General features: G+C 31.1%; 1 protein-coding gene and 1 long non-coding RNA gene across 14 annotated transcripts; both read left to right on the plus strand.

Annotated features, from left to right (window-relative positions):
* Positions 1-3,538: 3,538 nt before the first annotated feature.
* On the plus strand, positions 3,539-5,196 carry LOC121210133 (uncharacterized). Its single transcript, XR_005905232.1, has 4 exons — positions 3,539-4,072; positions 4,487-4,576; positions 4,742-4,806; positions 4,885-5,196. It is a non-coding gene; the product is annotated as an uncharacterized lncRNA (long non-coding RNA).
* A 7,586-nt stretch (positions 5,197-12,782) lies between these two features.
* Positions 12,783-16,431, plus strand: LOC107946308 (uncharacterized). Of its 13 annotated transcripts, none has more exons than XR_005905237.1 (7): positions 12,783-14,082; positions 14,313-14,433; positions 14,533-14,617; positions 14,782-14,810; positions 15,451-15,528; positions 15,600-15,706; positions 16,205-16,431. XR_005905237.1 is itself a non-coding variant. In XM_016880595.2 (7 exons), the coding sequence occupies exons 2-6, from the start codon at positions 14,001-14,003 to the stop codon at positions 15,495-15,497; spliced, it is 330 nt and encodes a 109-aa protein (XP_016736084.1). In that variant the 5' UTR covers positions 12,793-13,200; positions 13,923-14,000; the 3' UTR covers positions 15,498-15,528; positions 15,600-16,431. The 13 variants fall into 13 exon arrangements, 2 of the variants coding, with proteins under 2 accessions (XP_016736084.1, XP_016736077.1); XR_005905236.1 differs by lacking the exon at positions 14,782-14,810 and having other exon boundaries at positions 12,783-13,200; positions 13,923-14,082; XM_016880595.2 differs by having other exon boundaries at positions 12,793-13,200; positions 13,923-14,048; positions 15,600-16,431.
* Positions 16,432-17,621: the final 1,190 nt, after the last annotated feature.

The raw sequence follows: 17,621 nt of genomic DNA on the forward strand, positions 1-17,621 counted from the left end.
AGGAAAAAATTATCCAAAAATAATCTTACCATGTCAATCCATGTATATAGATCTAAAAGCTAGATAAAATAGTCAATCATTTGCCTTGTCGACTAGTGAAAAAGGGAAGACTCTTAGTTTAATTTGCTCATTGGTCACTCCTTATGGTCTCACCTTAAAACACACCACATGGAACTCCTCAAAGTGCTTGTGAGGATCTTCATTCTCTAGATCATGAAAAGTAGAAAATAAATGAATTACTCCAAATTTTAATTCAAAAGATACCTCAAGTTTAGAGATTCGATGCAAAGCAATTGTTGATCAAGATCTGGTGCAGCTAACTCTCTCAATGTCCTTTCAGCAATTTCTTCTCCTATTATTGTTTACTTAGATGAATCAATAAAAGTTTCCTCTCTATTTGGATTAGTTGATGATTCGAACAACTTATTTTCTAAATCCAGATCGATAAATGAAAATAAAAGGTTACGTTGAAGTTTAATTTCCTACCTTAGTCATTAGGTAATTCACTCAACCTCTGGACCGTAATGGAGTTCACCTGTACAAGAAGATCGAGACATAAAATAAACAAAAATAAAATTTGAAAACAAGAAGAAATAAAATTATTAACACTAACCCCCTGGACGATGCTAAAATTTGATGGGGATTAAAACCAACAAAAATAAAATCCTATTTAGGAATATAAATTTTAGATAGTAGTGAGTATTGTCATCTCCTTATAGATCAATAATTACTTTCTCTCTTCCATTAAAAATATGTAAATATAATAGGGTTTTTAAATAATTAAAACAAAAATCGAGGAAAAATCTAGGACATGAAGTTCAAGACAAAGGTAAAATCTCTGTTTGATTTGTGAGTTTGATTTGTGAGTTAGGTCATCGATGCAAAGATAATTTCAACATTCTATGATAAATTGGTTATAATTATTGACGAACGTCTAGCAATCAATCTCTTTTTACCTTCTCGATAATCAAGACGAACATCATTAATTATTTCCTTTATCAATAAATAACCCTATAATGAATGTCTAGAATTTAATTTATCTATAGCATTAAGAACGAAAGAGACTCAATTTTATCCAACAAACATACGAACATTGTTTATTTAGACTAGGGCTTAGTTTGGATGGGCGATGTGTTTATCTCCGATGAGGTTAAAAACAGCGGTGGCGATGAGATTAGTTACTGTATAGGTGAGATTAGATACTGTAGTGGTGAGATTAGAAACAACGGTGGAGTGTGTGTTTGGATTCAAATGCAGCTGTAACAGTATGGTGAGAATAAAAAATAACTATTAAGGACATCAAATTAAAAATGATATATAATAGAAGTTTTTAAAATTATTTTACTTTTACGAAATTATTAAAAATATATGAATTTATAAATTCATTTAATAAAATATTAAAATATATCTTATGATATTTTATTATAAATATTTAATTAATTATATAATTATTTTTTATAAAAATCCACTTGAAAATATTATTTATTATCATAAAAATATAAACAATTTTTTTTATTGGACTTGAATAAGAACAAGAAGGTTATAGTGGGAAAATAGCTTTCCACTGCAGGTGCTTTCTTTCCTACTAGTACCTTTAGCTCTAGTCCAAAATAAAACCAGCAGTGAGATGAGAATTTTTAACCGCACCTCACCATTAGTTACCCGAACATCAAGCAATGCAGTGAAAAGGAATATTCTCCTAATATTCCATCTCACCATGGCTTATTTTGCATCCAAAGGGAGCCTAGATCTCATATTCACATAACATGAGTTGCATATCTAGCTTATACCCAATTATGTTATTCGTCACAAGTATTAAAATCAAATAAACAATTAAATTCTAACTGATAATACAAATATTCTAAGCTGTTAAATATGGATCCAATACCCATCAAATTTAAATATTTGTAATTAAAGCAGAAGATATATGAATACCAATGAATTAAGAAAAGAATAAGTGCAATTAGATATCACAAACTGATTCAATCAAACTTTGATATTCTTTTTACTAGAAAAGAGGTCAAACAATCCATTAAACAAGAAAAATGCAACAACAATAAGTTTACAAAAAGCTAAAAAGTTGACCAAAAATCCAGAAGAGGTTTCGTAACCCTCTAAAAAGTTTTACTTTAGTTTATTTTACCTAAATTAGGGACACAATACTTGTTTGGGCTTTAAACCATGAAAAAAGAGAAAATAGCCTTAAATTTGAAACCAAAACAGCAATAAAATCCATAACACAAGCACTGGCATCGCGACTTAGCAGCACAGAGCTGGAGCTCGAGAACTGGCTCTAATGCACTAAGTTTGATAGCTAAGGGGTGTTGGGGCACAACTGGATTGAGCCGCGATCTACTCTTTCTCCTTCAATTCTCCTCATAATTGCTCGGTTTCACTTTCGATATTCTTCGATCTTACATGCCAAACTCAAACGTACCTAATTAAAAACATGAAAACAACAAATTTATTATTTATTATTTAATCATATAAAATCAAAGTATAAATAAATAAAAATGTTAATATATAAAAATGTGACAATAAACATTCAAACAAAACTAAAAACATGATATTTCACTTGATTATCAGGAAAAAAAAGCAATAAAGGACTAAAATATCAGAATTATGAGAACTTATCACTTTACCAACACATGCAAAGCCTCACTGGCATAATTTGTAAATTAAAAAATATATATATAGGATCAATGTTAGATATTAAACTTAAATTTTAAATTTTATTAGTTCATGCTTCTCGTTAGGTTAATTATTTATTTGTGTCAAATTATAGAGTATAAATTTAAAGGTTAAAATATACTCTAAGTCCTTGTACATTTTATACATTTGAAATTTAGTCTCCCTACTTTTATTTTCAAGAATTCAATCATTTACTTTTTTTAATTATAATATATATATATACAAAATTTAGGTGTTACCACTATTAAAATGTTTCTGTTAAACTCACTGGTGTGCCATTTAAAATGAAATAAAAATCGTTGGTAGAAATGTGACAAAAAATATTAAAAATGATTGTGAATTTTTTCTTAAAAACATCTATTTGAACTTATTATAATAAAATAATATTTTTATTAGAATAATATTCTTAATAAAAATAATATTAATATTGTAATTGAAATAATTAACAATATTAACTAATTAAATTAGCTAATAACATTACAAAAATAGCACGACCAAATTATATTAAAAATTAAAATTTAACTATTATCTTATAATATAAAAAATAAAATAAACTCTAAAAATATGTCTAATGTGTAAGGCTTTTAATGTATTCAAATTATTTTTTGAAACAAGATTAACCGATGCATTAAAATGAGAAAAATCAAAAGAAAAAGAAAACAAGAGACCTTAAGAAAACACTACCTGTAGCACCCTTTCACATCAATTACACATGTCATTCAAAAAAATGAATGAAAATGGGGGGCGCACTGGGAAACTAAAACACTAGCATAGTACTCTAAAACTAAAACTTAAATCTTGAAAACAAAATAAATCAAATTGAAAATTAAAAAAAAACGTTAAAGCCCTTTGGTTTACCTTTAAAACATAACTCCCTTTCTTGCATAGGAGAAAACCTTCAGAATGGCCTTGATCTTTAAGATAAAATTTTTTTTGGCTCTTCTCTCAAATCCTGAGTTCATCGGAGCCTATTATATTCCTCTGAACTCAGATATAATGAAATCCAAACTGTTTATCCTTCACTAAAACCTTGCATGTCTTTGAAGATTAAATGTTCGATCTCTGTTGGAACTTCCTCTACCCAGTAGATCGGAGGATCATACTTTTATCCATAAAATGCTATTCCATGCGCCGCCCCATTCGCTGATCGGAAAGTGTGCTAAAAAGATATGTTTCCAAATCTTGAATATCTATTTTTTATTTCTTTTATAATGTTTGCTATCTCTGACCTGTCATTGTGTTCGTCGTTCAGTTTTTTTACCACTGTCAGAGTATCTCCTTCAACACATATATCTTGAAAACCAAGTTCCTCTGCGAAAGTGACCGCTTGTAGACAAGCCCATGCCTCGGCCGTGGTAGAATCCCAAACATTTTGCCATTGGTGAGTACAAGCTCCCATTACAAAGCCCTCGTTGTTTCTTATTATAACACATCATTTTGCCCGTTTTAAAAGTTTTTGAAAAGATGCATCAAAGTTTACTTTGACTTGATCTCCCTCCGGAGGTCTCCATGTGTCATTTTTATTCCTTTGCAAAAACTCTGTGATTCCTTCTGTTTGTGATATCTCTATGATATAACTTCTAACGAAACCATCTATTTCCTGTGCTTTATTTAAAATGCCTTCATGTATAAATTTGTTTCTGCTAAACCAAATTGCCCAAAAGGCTACAGCTATGGTAACACAGAGGTGTGAACTTTTGTCGCCTAATTCCATTACTAACCTTTTTTTCCAATCATTTTCCGTGTTTCTGTTTGAAAGTGTAACCTCAAGCTCCTGGTCAACTTGTTTTGTCAGCTTGCAATCTCTGAAACAGTGGGCCACGGTTTCATCATCCTCTTTGCAGATCGGGCAATTCGCCTCTGTCCTTAATCTCCTTATTTTTAGGTTGTAAAATAATTTTTTTTGTAGCTTTATCGTGTATTGTATTATTATTTCCTAGCTGGTGTAGACCACTTGTAATTTGCCATTTGTATCCACTTTTTACTGTATAATTACCCGAATTGTCTCTTCTCCATACTAGTTCATCTGATTGCATGCTGTCAACTACAGGAATTGATGTTATTTGCTCCGCTTGTTCTTCACTGAAGAACCTTGTGATATCTTCAGAATTCCAGGTATTTTCTTATTAATTAAATCAGAGACTGTTGTGAAATTTATATTGATGTTCTGAACCTCAATTCTACCGTTTCCAGGTTTTGGCAGCCATATATCATTACAAATGTTTCCCGATTCTCCATCCCATCCCTTGTTGTAAAAGGGTACGTTCTCCTCATATGCTACGCTAGATATAAGAGGGGTAAGCACCTAAATTTGCGTTCATAAAATCTCCATAAGGATAGTACTTAGCCCTCATAACCTGTGCCAATAAACTGTTTGGTTGACTATTAGGGTACGTTTGGTTCACTGTAATGGAATAATGTTATAATTGAACAGAGCTGTAATAAGTAATTTAACTGTTTGGTTGAATGGAATGGAATAGAACTGTAATAGTATTCTTGTATTTAGTTGAATGGAATGATGTAATAGCATAAGGGAAAAAACTAAAATGACTAGAATATCCTTAGTAATTTTTTTTAGGTAGATGATATTATTGTTATTAAATTTTAATAAGATTATTATTAAAAATAATTTAATAAAATAATATATAATTTAATAAAATTCTTAATATAATTATTATATGAATTAAAAAATCATAATATATAATACTATAAAAATAATATATAATTTATTTTATTATTTTTTAACTGTAATACATATTTAATGTGTTAAATATCATTAGTGAAACAAATAATTTAATTATTTTACAATGAAAAATAAAATATTAGAAGTAATAAATAACTTGAGAATTATATTTCACATCCAAACATAATATTCATATATTAACAAAAAGTTACATGATTTCATTAGTTTATATGTTATAATCTATATATTATAAAATTTTACAACCTCAAGAAGTTACAACATTGTAATGACATTCTATCATGTCATTATACCATCCAAATATTACAAACACAACAAGTTATTAAAATATTATCAACACAACCATGATTTTTAATGGTCAGCAAGAAATCTTTTGACCCATTCCAATCGCACAGAAGAAGGTAAACTAAAGAAAATGAGTATTTGTGTTGGATGATCTAGAATTTTGCTCAATGTGTGATAGCGCTCATCCTTAGTTAAACCTTCTACTTTTCATAATATTAGATATAATTTCAGAGCACTTTCTTGAATGGTCATTTCCGACTTTTGCTTAATTAGCACTTCGGAGGCGATACTTTTACTGATTTCAAGGCCAATGGTCTGTATGTTTTTCGCCAATAAAGTGGCAACATCATTAAACGAAATAGAAAAATCACTTGCATTAGAAATCTTTTTTTCTTCTTTAAAAATGTGAAACCATCTTGGTTTCTAGCTGATTGCGGTTGTGTTGTTGAAAGATCCATGTCATCCAAAGAAACAGCAGCTTCGCATCCATGAAAATCTTTCTTTCTTCATGAGTATTTGTAATAGTTACATCCTTAACATTTATTTCTTCAATAATATTAGCGACTGTTTGAGTATTGTTACAAGCCCAATTTGCCCGGCTTAATAAAATCCAACCAACTAAACAGACCCCAGCCCAAATTTTAGACCCAAATCAAACCTAACTACCCAATCCCAACTAGACCTAAAACCCTAACACAAAAATCAGAATTTTCAAACCCTAAGTGCGGCCTTCTGACCATCTGCCACCGCCATCTGCTCCACCGCCCTTTTCACGTCGCCACTTACACCTACAGAGTAGATGAAGAAAAGACAGTAAAAGTAATAAAAAAAATCATGTAAATGGCTTTTAAAAAGCCAAGCTAAGAACATTTTGTAACATTGGGCAATATATATCAATACAAAAAAAAACACTCGACTTTGAGGCAAAACAGTGATTCTAGTAGTGCCAAAACAGAAGAATAGTCCTAAATCGAAGAACCAAAATACCAGAAACCAAAACCGAAAACTTAAGGTGATTTTAAATTTATTTTCATTTTGTTTTCGGGTCCGTTTTCTCACCTATATATATATTAAAAACATATAAAAAATATAAAAAAAATAGAATAAAAGACGTACCTCACGCAGTGGCCGGCGACGGCTGTCGACGGCGGTCCCCTCGCCGGATTCTGGCCTCGGCCAAAGAGAAATGAGAGAGAGAGAGAGTTTTTTTTTCTGAAACAAGGAAAAAATGAGTTTTTGTTAAAATTTTTTTGCATTTATAGTACTTGAGAAACGGCGTCGTTTTATTAGGCCCCTCAAACGCCCAAAACGGCGTCGTTTTGTGGGGGCCAACCAGATCCGACCCACTCCACTCAGGATCCGCGCGTTTTTTCATTGGAAGGGCTAATTGCACTTTTAGCCCTTCCGCTTTTCTGCTACTTCGCAATTAAGTTTTTATGGATTTTTTATTTTGCCCCAAATATATGCTTGGATTTCAATCGGGTCCCTTGCGAAGCTACGCGTTTTGGAGGGAGGGTTTATTGCCCGATCTAGTCCCTCTTCTTTGTTTGCGCGCTTGATTTAGTCCTTTCCTTCTTTATTAATTTTCAAATTGGCCCCGAACTCTTACTTTAAGTTCAATTTAGTCCTTTCTTTTTTTTGCTGTTTTCGATATTTTAATTAGATTAATTAATATAAGTTATTATTATTATTATTATTATTATTATTATTATTATTATTATCATTACCCTTAGTAATATATTATTATTATTTTTTACTATTATTATTAGTGATCTATTACTATACTTATTAGTGTATTGTTATTTCTTATTTTTCTTATTATTGTTGTTATTGGTATATATTATTATTATTTCATATTATTATTATTACTACTAATATCACTATTATCATTTTTTATTACTATTATTATTATTTTATTTATTTATTATTTTTTTACTATCTAATATATTATTATACCTTTTATTATTATTATTACTATTGTATTATTACTATTATTATTACATTTTCTTTTTTATTATTATTACTATTTTATTTTTATTTTTATTTCTTATTATTGTTATCATTATTATTAATACTAATATTAATATTCTTATTGTTACTTTTAATATTATCATTAGTATTATTATTTTTACTACTACTATTATTACTATCGTTTTCGTTATCATTGAATTTTTTTATTTTTTCATATTATATATATTTTATATATACTTATGCATTTGCTTATTTCATTTTGTTTATGTATTTGCTTTATATTTTTATTACTAGCCTTTCTTTTATTTCGTATTTTATAATTACTCATATTATTGTTATTGATATTGGCGCACCTATTATCATGCTGTTATACATATTAGTACCATAATTTACTTTTATATTTCACTATGAATCACGTCGTATTTTTTCTCGACACATTAAATAATTCTTTCATAAAAGCAATATTCTGTATTTAGAAATTCGAGAAAATCGTGTCCTAACTTACTGGGTTTCGATTTTTCTCATTTAATCTAAATAATGGAATATTCTTTTAAAATTGTAATACGAATTTTAAACAAAATGCTTACTCTCGAAAATACGAGATGTTGTGTCCTAACTTACTGGATATGACATCTTGTTACCTCGAGATAAGAATTTTTGCAAATAAAGGCAATATTCGGTATTTGAAAATTTGAGAAAACGTGCCCTAACTTACTGGGTTTCAATTTTTCTCGTTTATTCTAAATAATCAAATACCCTTTTAATAGGTTAAAATACACAAATTTTAAATAAAAGGCAAGCTCATTCTCAAAAGCTCAATATGTCGTGTCCTAATTTACTGGATGTGACATTTTATTACTTCGAGGCGAGCAGGTCTTTAACAATCGTGTATTTTTGCAAAAAGAGGGATCGTATTTTAAAGTCTTTCAAGTTTTCAGTTCTCGACACTAAGACACTAATTAATCAACTGGGTACTAATCTTTGGGCGTGACGAGAATGATAATTCTTTCTCGTGCGCAACCGACTCCCGAACTCATTTTCTGATTTTCGTAGACCAAAAATTATCGTTTTAGTAAATCTTAACTTTTATTAAAATGATTAATTTAAGGTGACCCAATCACACCTCATCAAAAAAGATTGGTGGCGACTCTCATTTTTTCGTTTTTGTTTCTAAAACCAAAGTCAACCCCGTTTTTTTTAAAACTTTAAAATGATTTCGACATATTGGCGACTCCACTGAGGACCCAAATAAGAGAGTTAAGCCACAAGTTGATTAACTTTTGTCTTTTTGTCGAAAATTGAAAATTTGGTTTTGATATACGACCCTTTCATTATATTTCATCCATTTTGTGTTACAATCTTCATCATTTTATTCATATTTTCTTTATCTGCTTCGAGCATTTTTGTATATACCTGCACATTGCATTGCAAGACCGTTGTGGTCACACCCTTTAAGTGGGAGTGAGAAACTATTCCTTCGTGAGGTTTTCACCTCCGTGCAGGATAGCGGATCGCTTTCGGGATACATCCGTACCTATGTCTTCGTGAGATTTTCATTTCTGTGCAGCCATAGGGAAATGTATTCCCCTGAACTGAACTCGGTCTGTATGAGCCTATAATGGGTGAAGATCGAGGAATCTACTGGTTCGGGTACCTTTACTTTAGAACCGAGCCACATATAGCGAGCCGTAGGAACCCACCTTAGGTAGAGCTACACCAAACCCTAGTGGTTACCTGAGCAAGTGCTATGTTTGTTATTCCTTGTTTGTTTTAAACTGCATATGAAATACTGACTTGCTTTGTTTTACTTTAATTGTATTTGCATGGCATTTTCATCACAAAAGGTGTTGATTCACATTCGGTTGCTAAGTAGATTTATCATGGAAAAGGGGTTTTTTGATAAAGTAGAAGACAATGCGGTTGTCCGGATATGGGCTGAGACAACATAGCAAGAGAAAGGTGATAGTCTTACCGAGGGGTACGTGTCAAAGTTGTGGGATTTTACTCGGATCAGCGTAACTCAGAATAATCTCCAAGAGATGAAAGAAATTTGGGGTCAGTGGGATGACGAGATCAAACAGCTATTCTATTATCATTATGGCGATTTACCTTATCTGCTCGATGTCAAGGTAGACGAACACCTATTTCGAGCCCTCGCTCAAATTGGAATTCTGCTTACAGTTGCTTTACTTTCGGGAAGGTAGATTTGGTACCAACTATAGAAGAGTACACGGCCTTGCTCCATTGCCCAAAGATTCAGGTTCACAGAATTTATTCCAGAGCTGCCAACGTCACAGCATTCTCAAAAAGGCTGATGAACATCACAGCGATAAGCAAACAGTGGGTTACAACCCGGATCAAACAAAAAAAAAATTGTAAGTGCATTTCTTGGAGGAACTTGAGGGATCTAATCTTAGCACATCCCGATGTGAAGAAGAGGGTAGATGTGTTCGCTTTGAACATTTATAGACTGGTTATCTTCCCCAAAGCTTTGAGGCATATAGACGAGGTGGTTTCCGATCTTTTTGACAGACTTAGTAAAGAGGCCACACCTGTACCCGCGATCTTGGCTGAAACTTTTAGATTATTGAATGCTTGTCAAAGAATGGGTGAAGGGAGATTTATTAGGTGTGCATAGCTCTTGCTATCTTAGTTCCACAAGGAAAAGGTCTCGTATCGCAACTTCTCTAAAAACTACTCTCCATTGAAAGAGTTAATAGCTACACCGAGACAAGATGATATTATAGAAGAAAATTGGATGACGGTTCTTCAGAATTTACAAGAGGAAGACGTTGAATGGAGAGCCTCGTGGATGGCTCCTGATGAAATATTATATCGATGCGGAGATTTCGATTGGGTTCCTTTGTTAGGAATATGGGGAGCCGTCAGGTATGCTCCTCTGCTTGCAATAAGATAGTACAGATCCAGACAGTTTACGTCACCAACACATGGTTTAGCTCAGTGCGAGTTCATATACATGGGGAATAACTACAAAAAAGAAAGTTCGTGAGATATCAAATGCTTGGAACCAGACTCGTAAAATGAAAAAGTTTGCAGCCAATCCTACGACTACCCCTGAGTATGACCGGTGGTGGGATCAGAGGATCAATGATAACATTCCTATGTCAGATCAAGAAAAAACCCGATCAATGGAAGAACATTTGAAAGTGATCCCATCTGAGCTAGAAATCATCAGGCAAGATTTCGAGAGAAAGAGTCTGGAACTACACTACAGGAAAATAGGGCTTTAGCGGCGTTTTTAGTGGCGTTTGGGTAAAAAATGCCGCAAATATTATACATTAGCGGCATTTGCAATAAAACGCCGCAAAAAACTGAGCAATAGCGGCGTTTTTGGTCCAAACGCCACTAAAAACTGAACAATAGCGGCGCTTTTGGAAAAACGCCGCTATAGATCGAGGTTTTAGCGGCGCTTTTGGAAAAACGCCGCTATAGGTCGAGGTTTTAGCGGCACTTTTGGAAAAACGCCGCAAAAAAGTAATTTAGTTTATGGGGTTATGGTTTAGTGTTTAGGGCCTAGAGTTTAGGGTTTGGGGTTTAAGGTTTAGAGGTAAATATGGTAAACTACTTAACTTGTGTATCTTGGATTTTTTTATAATATAAATCTAAATAAGATAAATATAAATTATTATTTTAAAAAATATATATATCAAAATGGGTTAAATCCCAAAAGTATACATGAATAATGGTTTAGTGTGCAATGGGTTAAATCCCAAAAGCATAAATTATGAACATAATTATTGATATAACATCATTTTATATTTATATATTGCATACATAAATATTTATATTTATTCAATATAAAAATATATTGATGTATTTATTTTTTAAAATGTGTATGATTAAATCAAAATTAAAGTTTCAATTATACATTTAAACCACAATTAGAATTTCACATCTACAATTATACATTAAATCGAAATTCATATATAATTCTGAGATGTATCTCTATCAAAATTTAGGTGTGTACATATAATTAAATATCTAATTATGGTTTAAGGGTTGGGGTTAAGGGTTAAGGGTTTATGTTTTATAGTTTAGAGTTTAGGGGATAGGGTTATGATATAATGTTCATTATTTTGGGGTTTAGGATTTATAATCTAGGATTTAAGGTTTGGTGTTTGGGGATCAGGGTTTAATTTTTAGCGTTTAGGGATAAATGTATGGGGATCAGGGTACAATTGTATATATGAACTTTAATTTGATCTAGTTCTTGTAAATTATTAACACAATTATTGATATAATATCATTTTATATTTATATATTGCATACATAAATATTTATATTTATTCAATATAAAAATATATTGATGTATTTATTTTTTAAAATGTGTATGATTAAATCAAAATTAAAGTTCCAATTATACATTTAAACCACAATTAGAATTTCACATCTACAATTACATATTAAATCGAAATTCATATATAATTCTGAGATGTATCTCTATCAAAATTTAGGTGTGTACATATAATTAAATATCTAATTATGGTTTAAGGGTTGGGGTTAAGGGTTTATGGTTTATGTTTTATGGTTTAGAGTTTAGGGGATAGGGGTTATGATATAATGTTTATTATTTTGGGGTTTAGAATTTATGATCTAGGATTTAATGTTTGGTGTTTGGGGATCAGGGTTTAATTTTTAGCTTTTAGGGATAAATGTATGGGGATCAAGGTAAAATTGTATATATGAACTTTAATTTGATCTAGTTCTTGTAAATTATTAACACAATTATTGATATAACATCATTTTATATTTATTTATTGCATACATAAATATTTATATTTATTCAATATAAAAATATATTGATATATTTATTTTTTAAAATGTCTATGATTAAATCAAAAATAAAAAACTTAAAAATTTATTACTTAAAATTTTAGTTTATATTTCAGTTAAAAATATCAATATTAAAAATTTAAAAAAAATTCAAAAAATGATTATCTCAACAAAAAAATTGTGAAAGGAAAAAATAGGAAAAAATATGTTAAAAATAAAAAAAGTATTAAAATTGAGTTATAGTGGCGTTTTTATTAAAAACATCGCAAAAAATCCGAAAATTAGTGGCAATTTTTTTAGAAAACGCAACAAAAAGCCATTATTTTTTTTATAAAAAAAATGCCGCTCACCCCAAAAAATTATTTTTTGGTTCCCCGCTCGTTAGCCAAATCCCCCAAATAAAATTTATGTACTTATTTCTTTTCCCCGTTTACTCTCAAAATTTGCCCCCAAATTCTTTTTCCTTTTCATTTCACTGCAATGAATTCACCCACATAGCTACTCCTTTTCTCTCGATCTGTTAGGGATTTAGAGAAACAAATGGAAGTCGAAGAGAAGGAGAACGAGGAAGAAGAAGAAGAGGAAGAGAAGAGGGGGGAGGAGGAAGAAAAAGAGAGTGAAGATGAAGGGACTAAAAAGGTCAAAGGTAGTAGTAGAAAGGGGAGTTCTAGGAAATCTGGTCGAGATTCGGCTGAGAAGAAAGAGCCAGTGACGCCTAGCAGTGATAGACCTACAAGGGAGAGGAAAGTCGTAGAAAGGTATTCAGCTCCTTCTGTTGCAAGGTCTTCCTCGTTTAAAACTGTCAATTGAAAAGGTATGCTTTCTTTTCTGGGGTTAAGGCATGGGTTCATCGACTGCACCACTTCCGTCCAACAATGGTACTACCATTGATCAAGGAATTGCTTACATTCTCCTTTTACTTGCTCTGGCGATTACCTATCTCATCCATTGATGATCTTTTTTTATATTTTATTTTTATTGGGATATGAGCTATAAATGATTTTTTTATGTATTTTCTCCATATATCTAATGAGAGAAATTGCAGCAATTTTGTATTTTTCTTCTCTCCTATCTCTGTGTTGTAAATCTATGCAGAAAATAAATCCAGTTGAGAATTTGAGATCACATAATCATTTTACTATATATTTTTTTGCTCCTTGTGGAATTTGAAATATATTTAGATTCATATGACCAAATCGATAGATCAAAACGTTTGTATATTAGCAGATGATTCTTGCCTTCTTATCCCTCTTTTTTGTTTTTAAATGAGTAAAGAGTGCATTTTATTTCCTTCTTTATTCTTGCATCTGCCATAGAGAGACCACCTTGTCGAGGAGCTGATTGGCTGCTAATGTATAATTAAATTTATAAGATGTAATATTTAGCCAATTGCTTAGTCTTGTAACTTGGGCCATTTTTGACTTCATGTACATATTTTTGTTAGATTCTTTTTTCCTTACTTTTGTTTTTTATCTTGCAGGTTTTTATTGTGGCTGTGCTTGCCATCTTTCCACTTGTGCCTAAAAGTCTTTCAAATAGGGCTTATCGGCTTTCATTTATGGGCACTGCTTGTTCTTCTGTATTCTATTTGTATGCACTATATGGGGCAAACATATTTCTACTGACTTGTCATACATTTGGTAAATATATGATAGTTTTATGGATAAGGAAAGTGCCTGTTTGGGTGGCTGGGTTACATTGTTTCTTTACCTTCTTTTTTTTGGGGGGTTGTCTGTTTTAGTTTATTTTGTTTTGAAAGAGTCCAGGCCTTGTTTTAATTTTAATAATAATCCAGTCATTCTTTTTTTCAAAAAAAATATACATATATATGATAGTTTTTTCTGTTGAACCTATTCTATATGTTATGCAGAGGCCAAAAGCATGGACTTTACAAGCTGTTCAAGTGTATTTTCAATCAGTAATTGCAACCAAAGATTTTAACTACTTTATTTACTGCCTTACATTTGTCACTTCACATCTTTGCCTTAAATGTAAGCATTCTTCTGCTCATAAACACTTTCTACATTTTTGCTCCTGAATTCTCTTTATTATTATGTAGTATGATGAATTGATATGGACCTTCACTGCAGTTGCTTTGATTCCCATTTTATGCCGATCACTCGAACGCATTGCAAAGTTCTTAAGGCATAATTTTAGTCGTTCTACCTTGTACAGGTAGACCTTTATTCAGATAAACTATCTTCTGTATTACAGTGTTCTAGTTTAGTTTTTTTTTAATTAATCTTGTGATCAGACATTAATGTTTACTACAAGAAATTCAGTTAAATTTGCTGGGTGATACTTCTTACTTTTCATGTATTTACCTTTTTGTTTATTAGTGATTCTTTGGATGGCAATGGCATGATAGGTGAGTTCAGTACCTAGTTTGGTTATTACCTAAAAACTAGTATTGGAGAACATGACTTATCAGTTAGATACTTATTGATCCTTTGGTCTTTGCTTATATATTAATGAATGTGTTCTGCTTGTGCTGTATGATTTTTATGCATCTTATTATTCAGGAATGAATTTTTTTGACCTGTAAAAAGAAAAAGAGTTGAAATACGAGTTATTAGTTCTCTCTTTTTCCATTTTTAGTTTTAAATGATTTTGAATATAAAGTTTCTTGAACTTGTTTATATTATTTTCTTTGCATATAAAGATTGGTATTTGATGTTTCTTCTTGGATTGATCTTCAGATATGTCCTTCCCCTTCCTAGTGCTTCTGTCCCCATTTTTCTCTCTTGCATTGTTCGTATCAATGATATGTTCAACTTTATATAGATCATGGAGCTGTTACTTCATTGATGCAAACAATGCTTTTAGTAATTTTATGGGGAAAAAAATTAAATACGAAATAGTTTTGTATAGAAAAATCTTTCTCAACATCGAATGCATTTCAAACGGTCTAAACCCTTTGTGCTTTGCTTTTATCCATTTTATTACATGAATTAAAATTCTTAGCTTTTTGTTATGGGTATCTAATAGGCAAAATGATTTGCATGCAGATATTTACAGATGCCAGACAGTATGTCATCCACTTTGGAAAGGCTGATCCCGTCTTAAAGACTGGTCCCGCTAGCATGGTAATTTTTGCATTAGAGATTGAAAGTTTCTAAGTCTTCTTTTGTTCACAAATTTATTGGTTTTGTTGCAGATCCAAGAGTTGGATGTAAGCCGTTCACTGACTCTATCAGAGCGAGCAATTGCTGTTGCTCTTGCTATTTCATTGGATAATGATTACTTCTCTAGGCATGGTGGCTAGTAAGAATCATTGTCAATAAATTGATCTTAGTATAACATTTTTTCCCTAGGCCATCACATGATTCGGGCACTTTTTGCTTCTATCTACTTGTCTTTTTCAAATGAAATCTAAGTTTTGCATGATATGTCTAGGCTGACATGTGTTGTGTGAGAGTCGTTCTCTGACATAATTAAACTAAGACCTTTTTTCTTGGGTTCAAGAGAGAGCGTTAAGTTCAAACATAAGATCTCTAACCAAATATCCCACCTTAAGTATTGGAATTATGCTCCAAGACATTCAGAACTCTAGGCTTGAGATGCAACTACTGCGGTTAACATAGGAATGCAGTCTAAATGCACTACATATTAAGAAATTTATGTTGCATTTCCAATAGCTGACTACATTCAGTGAAACGCTCCACTTGGATTATATTTTAGCTGTGTGGATGAGGATAAAGCAATAGAAAGTTAAAGATTTTGAGTACTAATTATGGCTATATTATGCATCATGTGTACCAGGGGAATCCCTTTTGTTGCAATGGGGGAGTAGATTGATTCCTTTGTTTCTCTTTTTTCAAAGAGACCAACAGCTTGGTGTTGCAACGATCAGGCGTTTTCTGTTCCATGGAAATAATGTATATATGCTACTGTTGCTACTATCATATACATATCAAAAACTACACCCAGTTTTGTAATAGTCTATTTGCATATTTGCATATATTTAATAATAATCTCATGTCAACTAATTATTCTATTTTTTATTTAATTGTTTTGTTTTCAACATTTTATTTTTATTTGAGTTGAAAGAAGAAAAATACTAATTGCACTTTTGACTTCGAAAAGAGAATATTCATTAGCAGCTTAATCAATTTAAATAATCAATGTTGATATTTCACATGGGAATGGATATTTAAATCTTATATTTTACATGGTTATGATTTAAGTCCTTATTTCATTTAAGTAACTTCATTATAATATCTTATTTTATTGATATTTTTATATTTAATCTAATTTTTATTATTTATTTTAGTTTTAATTCTAAATTTTTATTTTTATTTTAATATTTAAGATAACTTTGAGTTTTAACTTTTGGATTATGATTGTGTTATTAATTTATTATTTTAGATTTTAAATTTAAATTCATTAATTTTTATATTTAGTTTTTAAGATAAAATTTTAAAATTTTAACTTAATTAATATTTTTTATCCTTAAAAGTATATAGTTTAAAGTTCAAATTTCAAAAATAAAACATAATATAATATTTATCATAGAAATAAATATTATTTAATTAAAAATATTTTTTTAAAGGCGATTTTTAGCGGCGTTTGTGGGAAAAGCGCCGCTAAAGGCCATGATCTTTAGCGCCGTTTTTTACATAAACGCCACAAAATGTTAGCGGCACCATTTTTAGCGGACCACAAATAGTTTTAGCGGCGCTTATAAGCGCCGCTATAGGCTAAAAAAAACGCCGCTAAAAATCTGTTTTGCTGTAATGCTAGAAAAAAGGATAAAGCAATTGAAGGAAGAAAAAATGCAACTGAGGTTAGATGTTGATGTCTAGAAACTAGAAGCTGAAAGACTTAGAAAAGAAAAAATAAGGCTGAAGAGGATTTGGACAGTTTGAAAACAGACTACAAGAAGCTGCGAAGGTCAATGAGAACCGCTGGGTTAGGAAAAACATCTGAACAGTGGCGATAGGAAGTTAAGAAGAGAAAAATAAAGCCAACCAATTGGAAGAAAAATTCCGAGATGCTCAAGCTCGAGAAGGTGCTCTGAAAAGATGTTTGGTAGAAAGCCAAAACGAGAAGGAGGGATTAAAGATTCAGGTGTCAGAGTTAGAGAGTTTCTTGTATCAGTATCGTACACGTAACTTTGTAATTGAGTTTAAGGCTAGTCAGAGCTGAATTGAAGAATTAAAAGAGAAGATAGAAGAAC

Source organism: Gossypium hirsutum, chromosome A11 (assembly GCF_007990345.1).
Source record: "Gossypium hirsutum isolate 1008001.06 chromosome A11, Gossypium_hirsutum_v2.1, whole genome shotgun sequence".
Lineage (NCBI taxonomy): Eukaryota > Viridiplantae > Streptophyta > Magnoliopsida > Malvales > Malvaceae > Gossypium > Gossypium hirsutum.

What these genes read in the sequence shown, in the direction of transcription:
- LOC107946308 (XM_016880595.2), top strand. Translation starts at nt 14,001, where the DNA reads ATGGGCACTGCTTGTTCTTCTGTATTCTATTTGTATGCACTATATGGG. An exon ending in TTCACATCTTTGCCTTAAAT is followed by an intron (nt 14,434 to 14,532) that starts GTAAGCATTCTT and finishes CCTTCACTGCAG; the next exon opens with TTGCTTTGATTCCCATTTTA. An exon ending in AGTCGTTCTACCTTGTACAG is followed by an intron (nt 14,618 to 14,781) that starts GTAGACCTTTAT and finishes TTTGTTTATTAG; the next exon opens with TGATTCTTTGGATGGCAATG.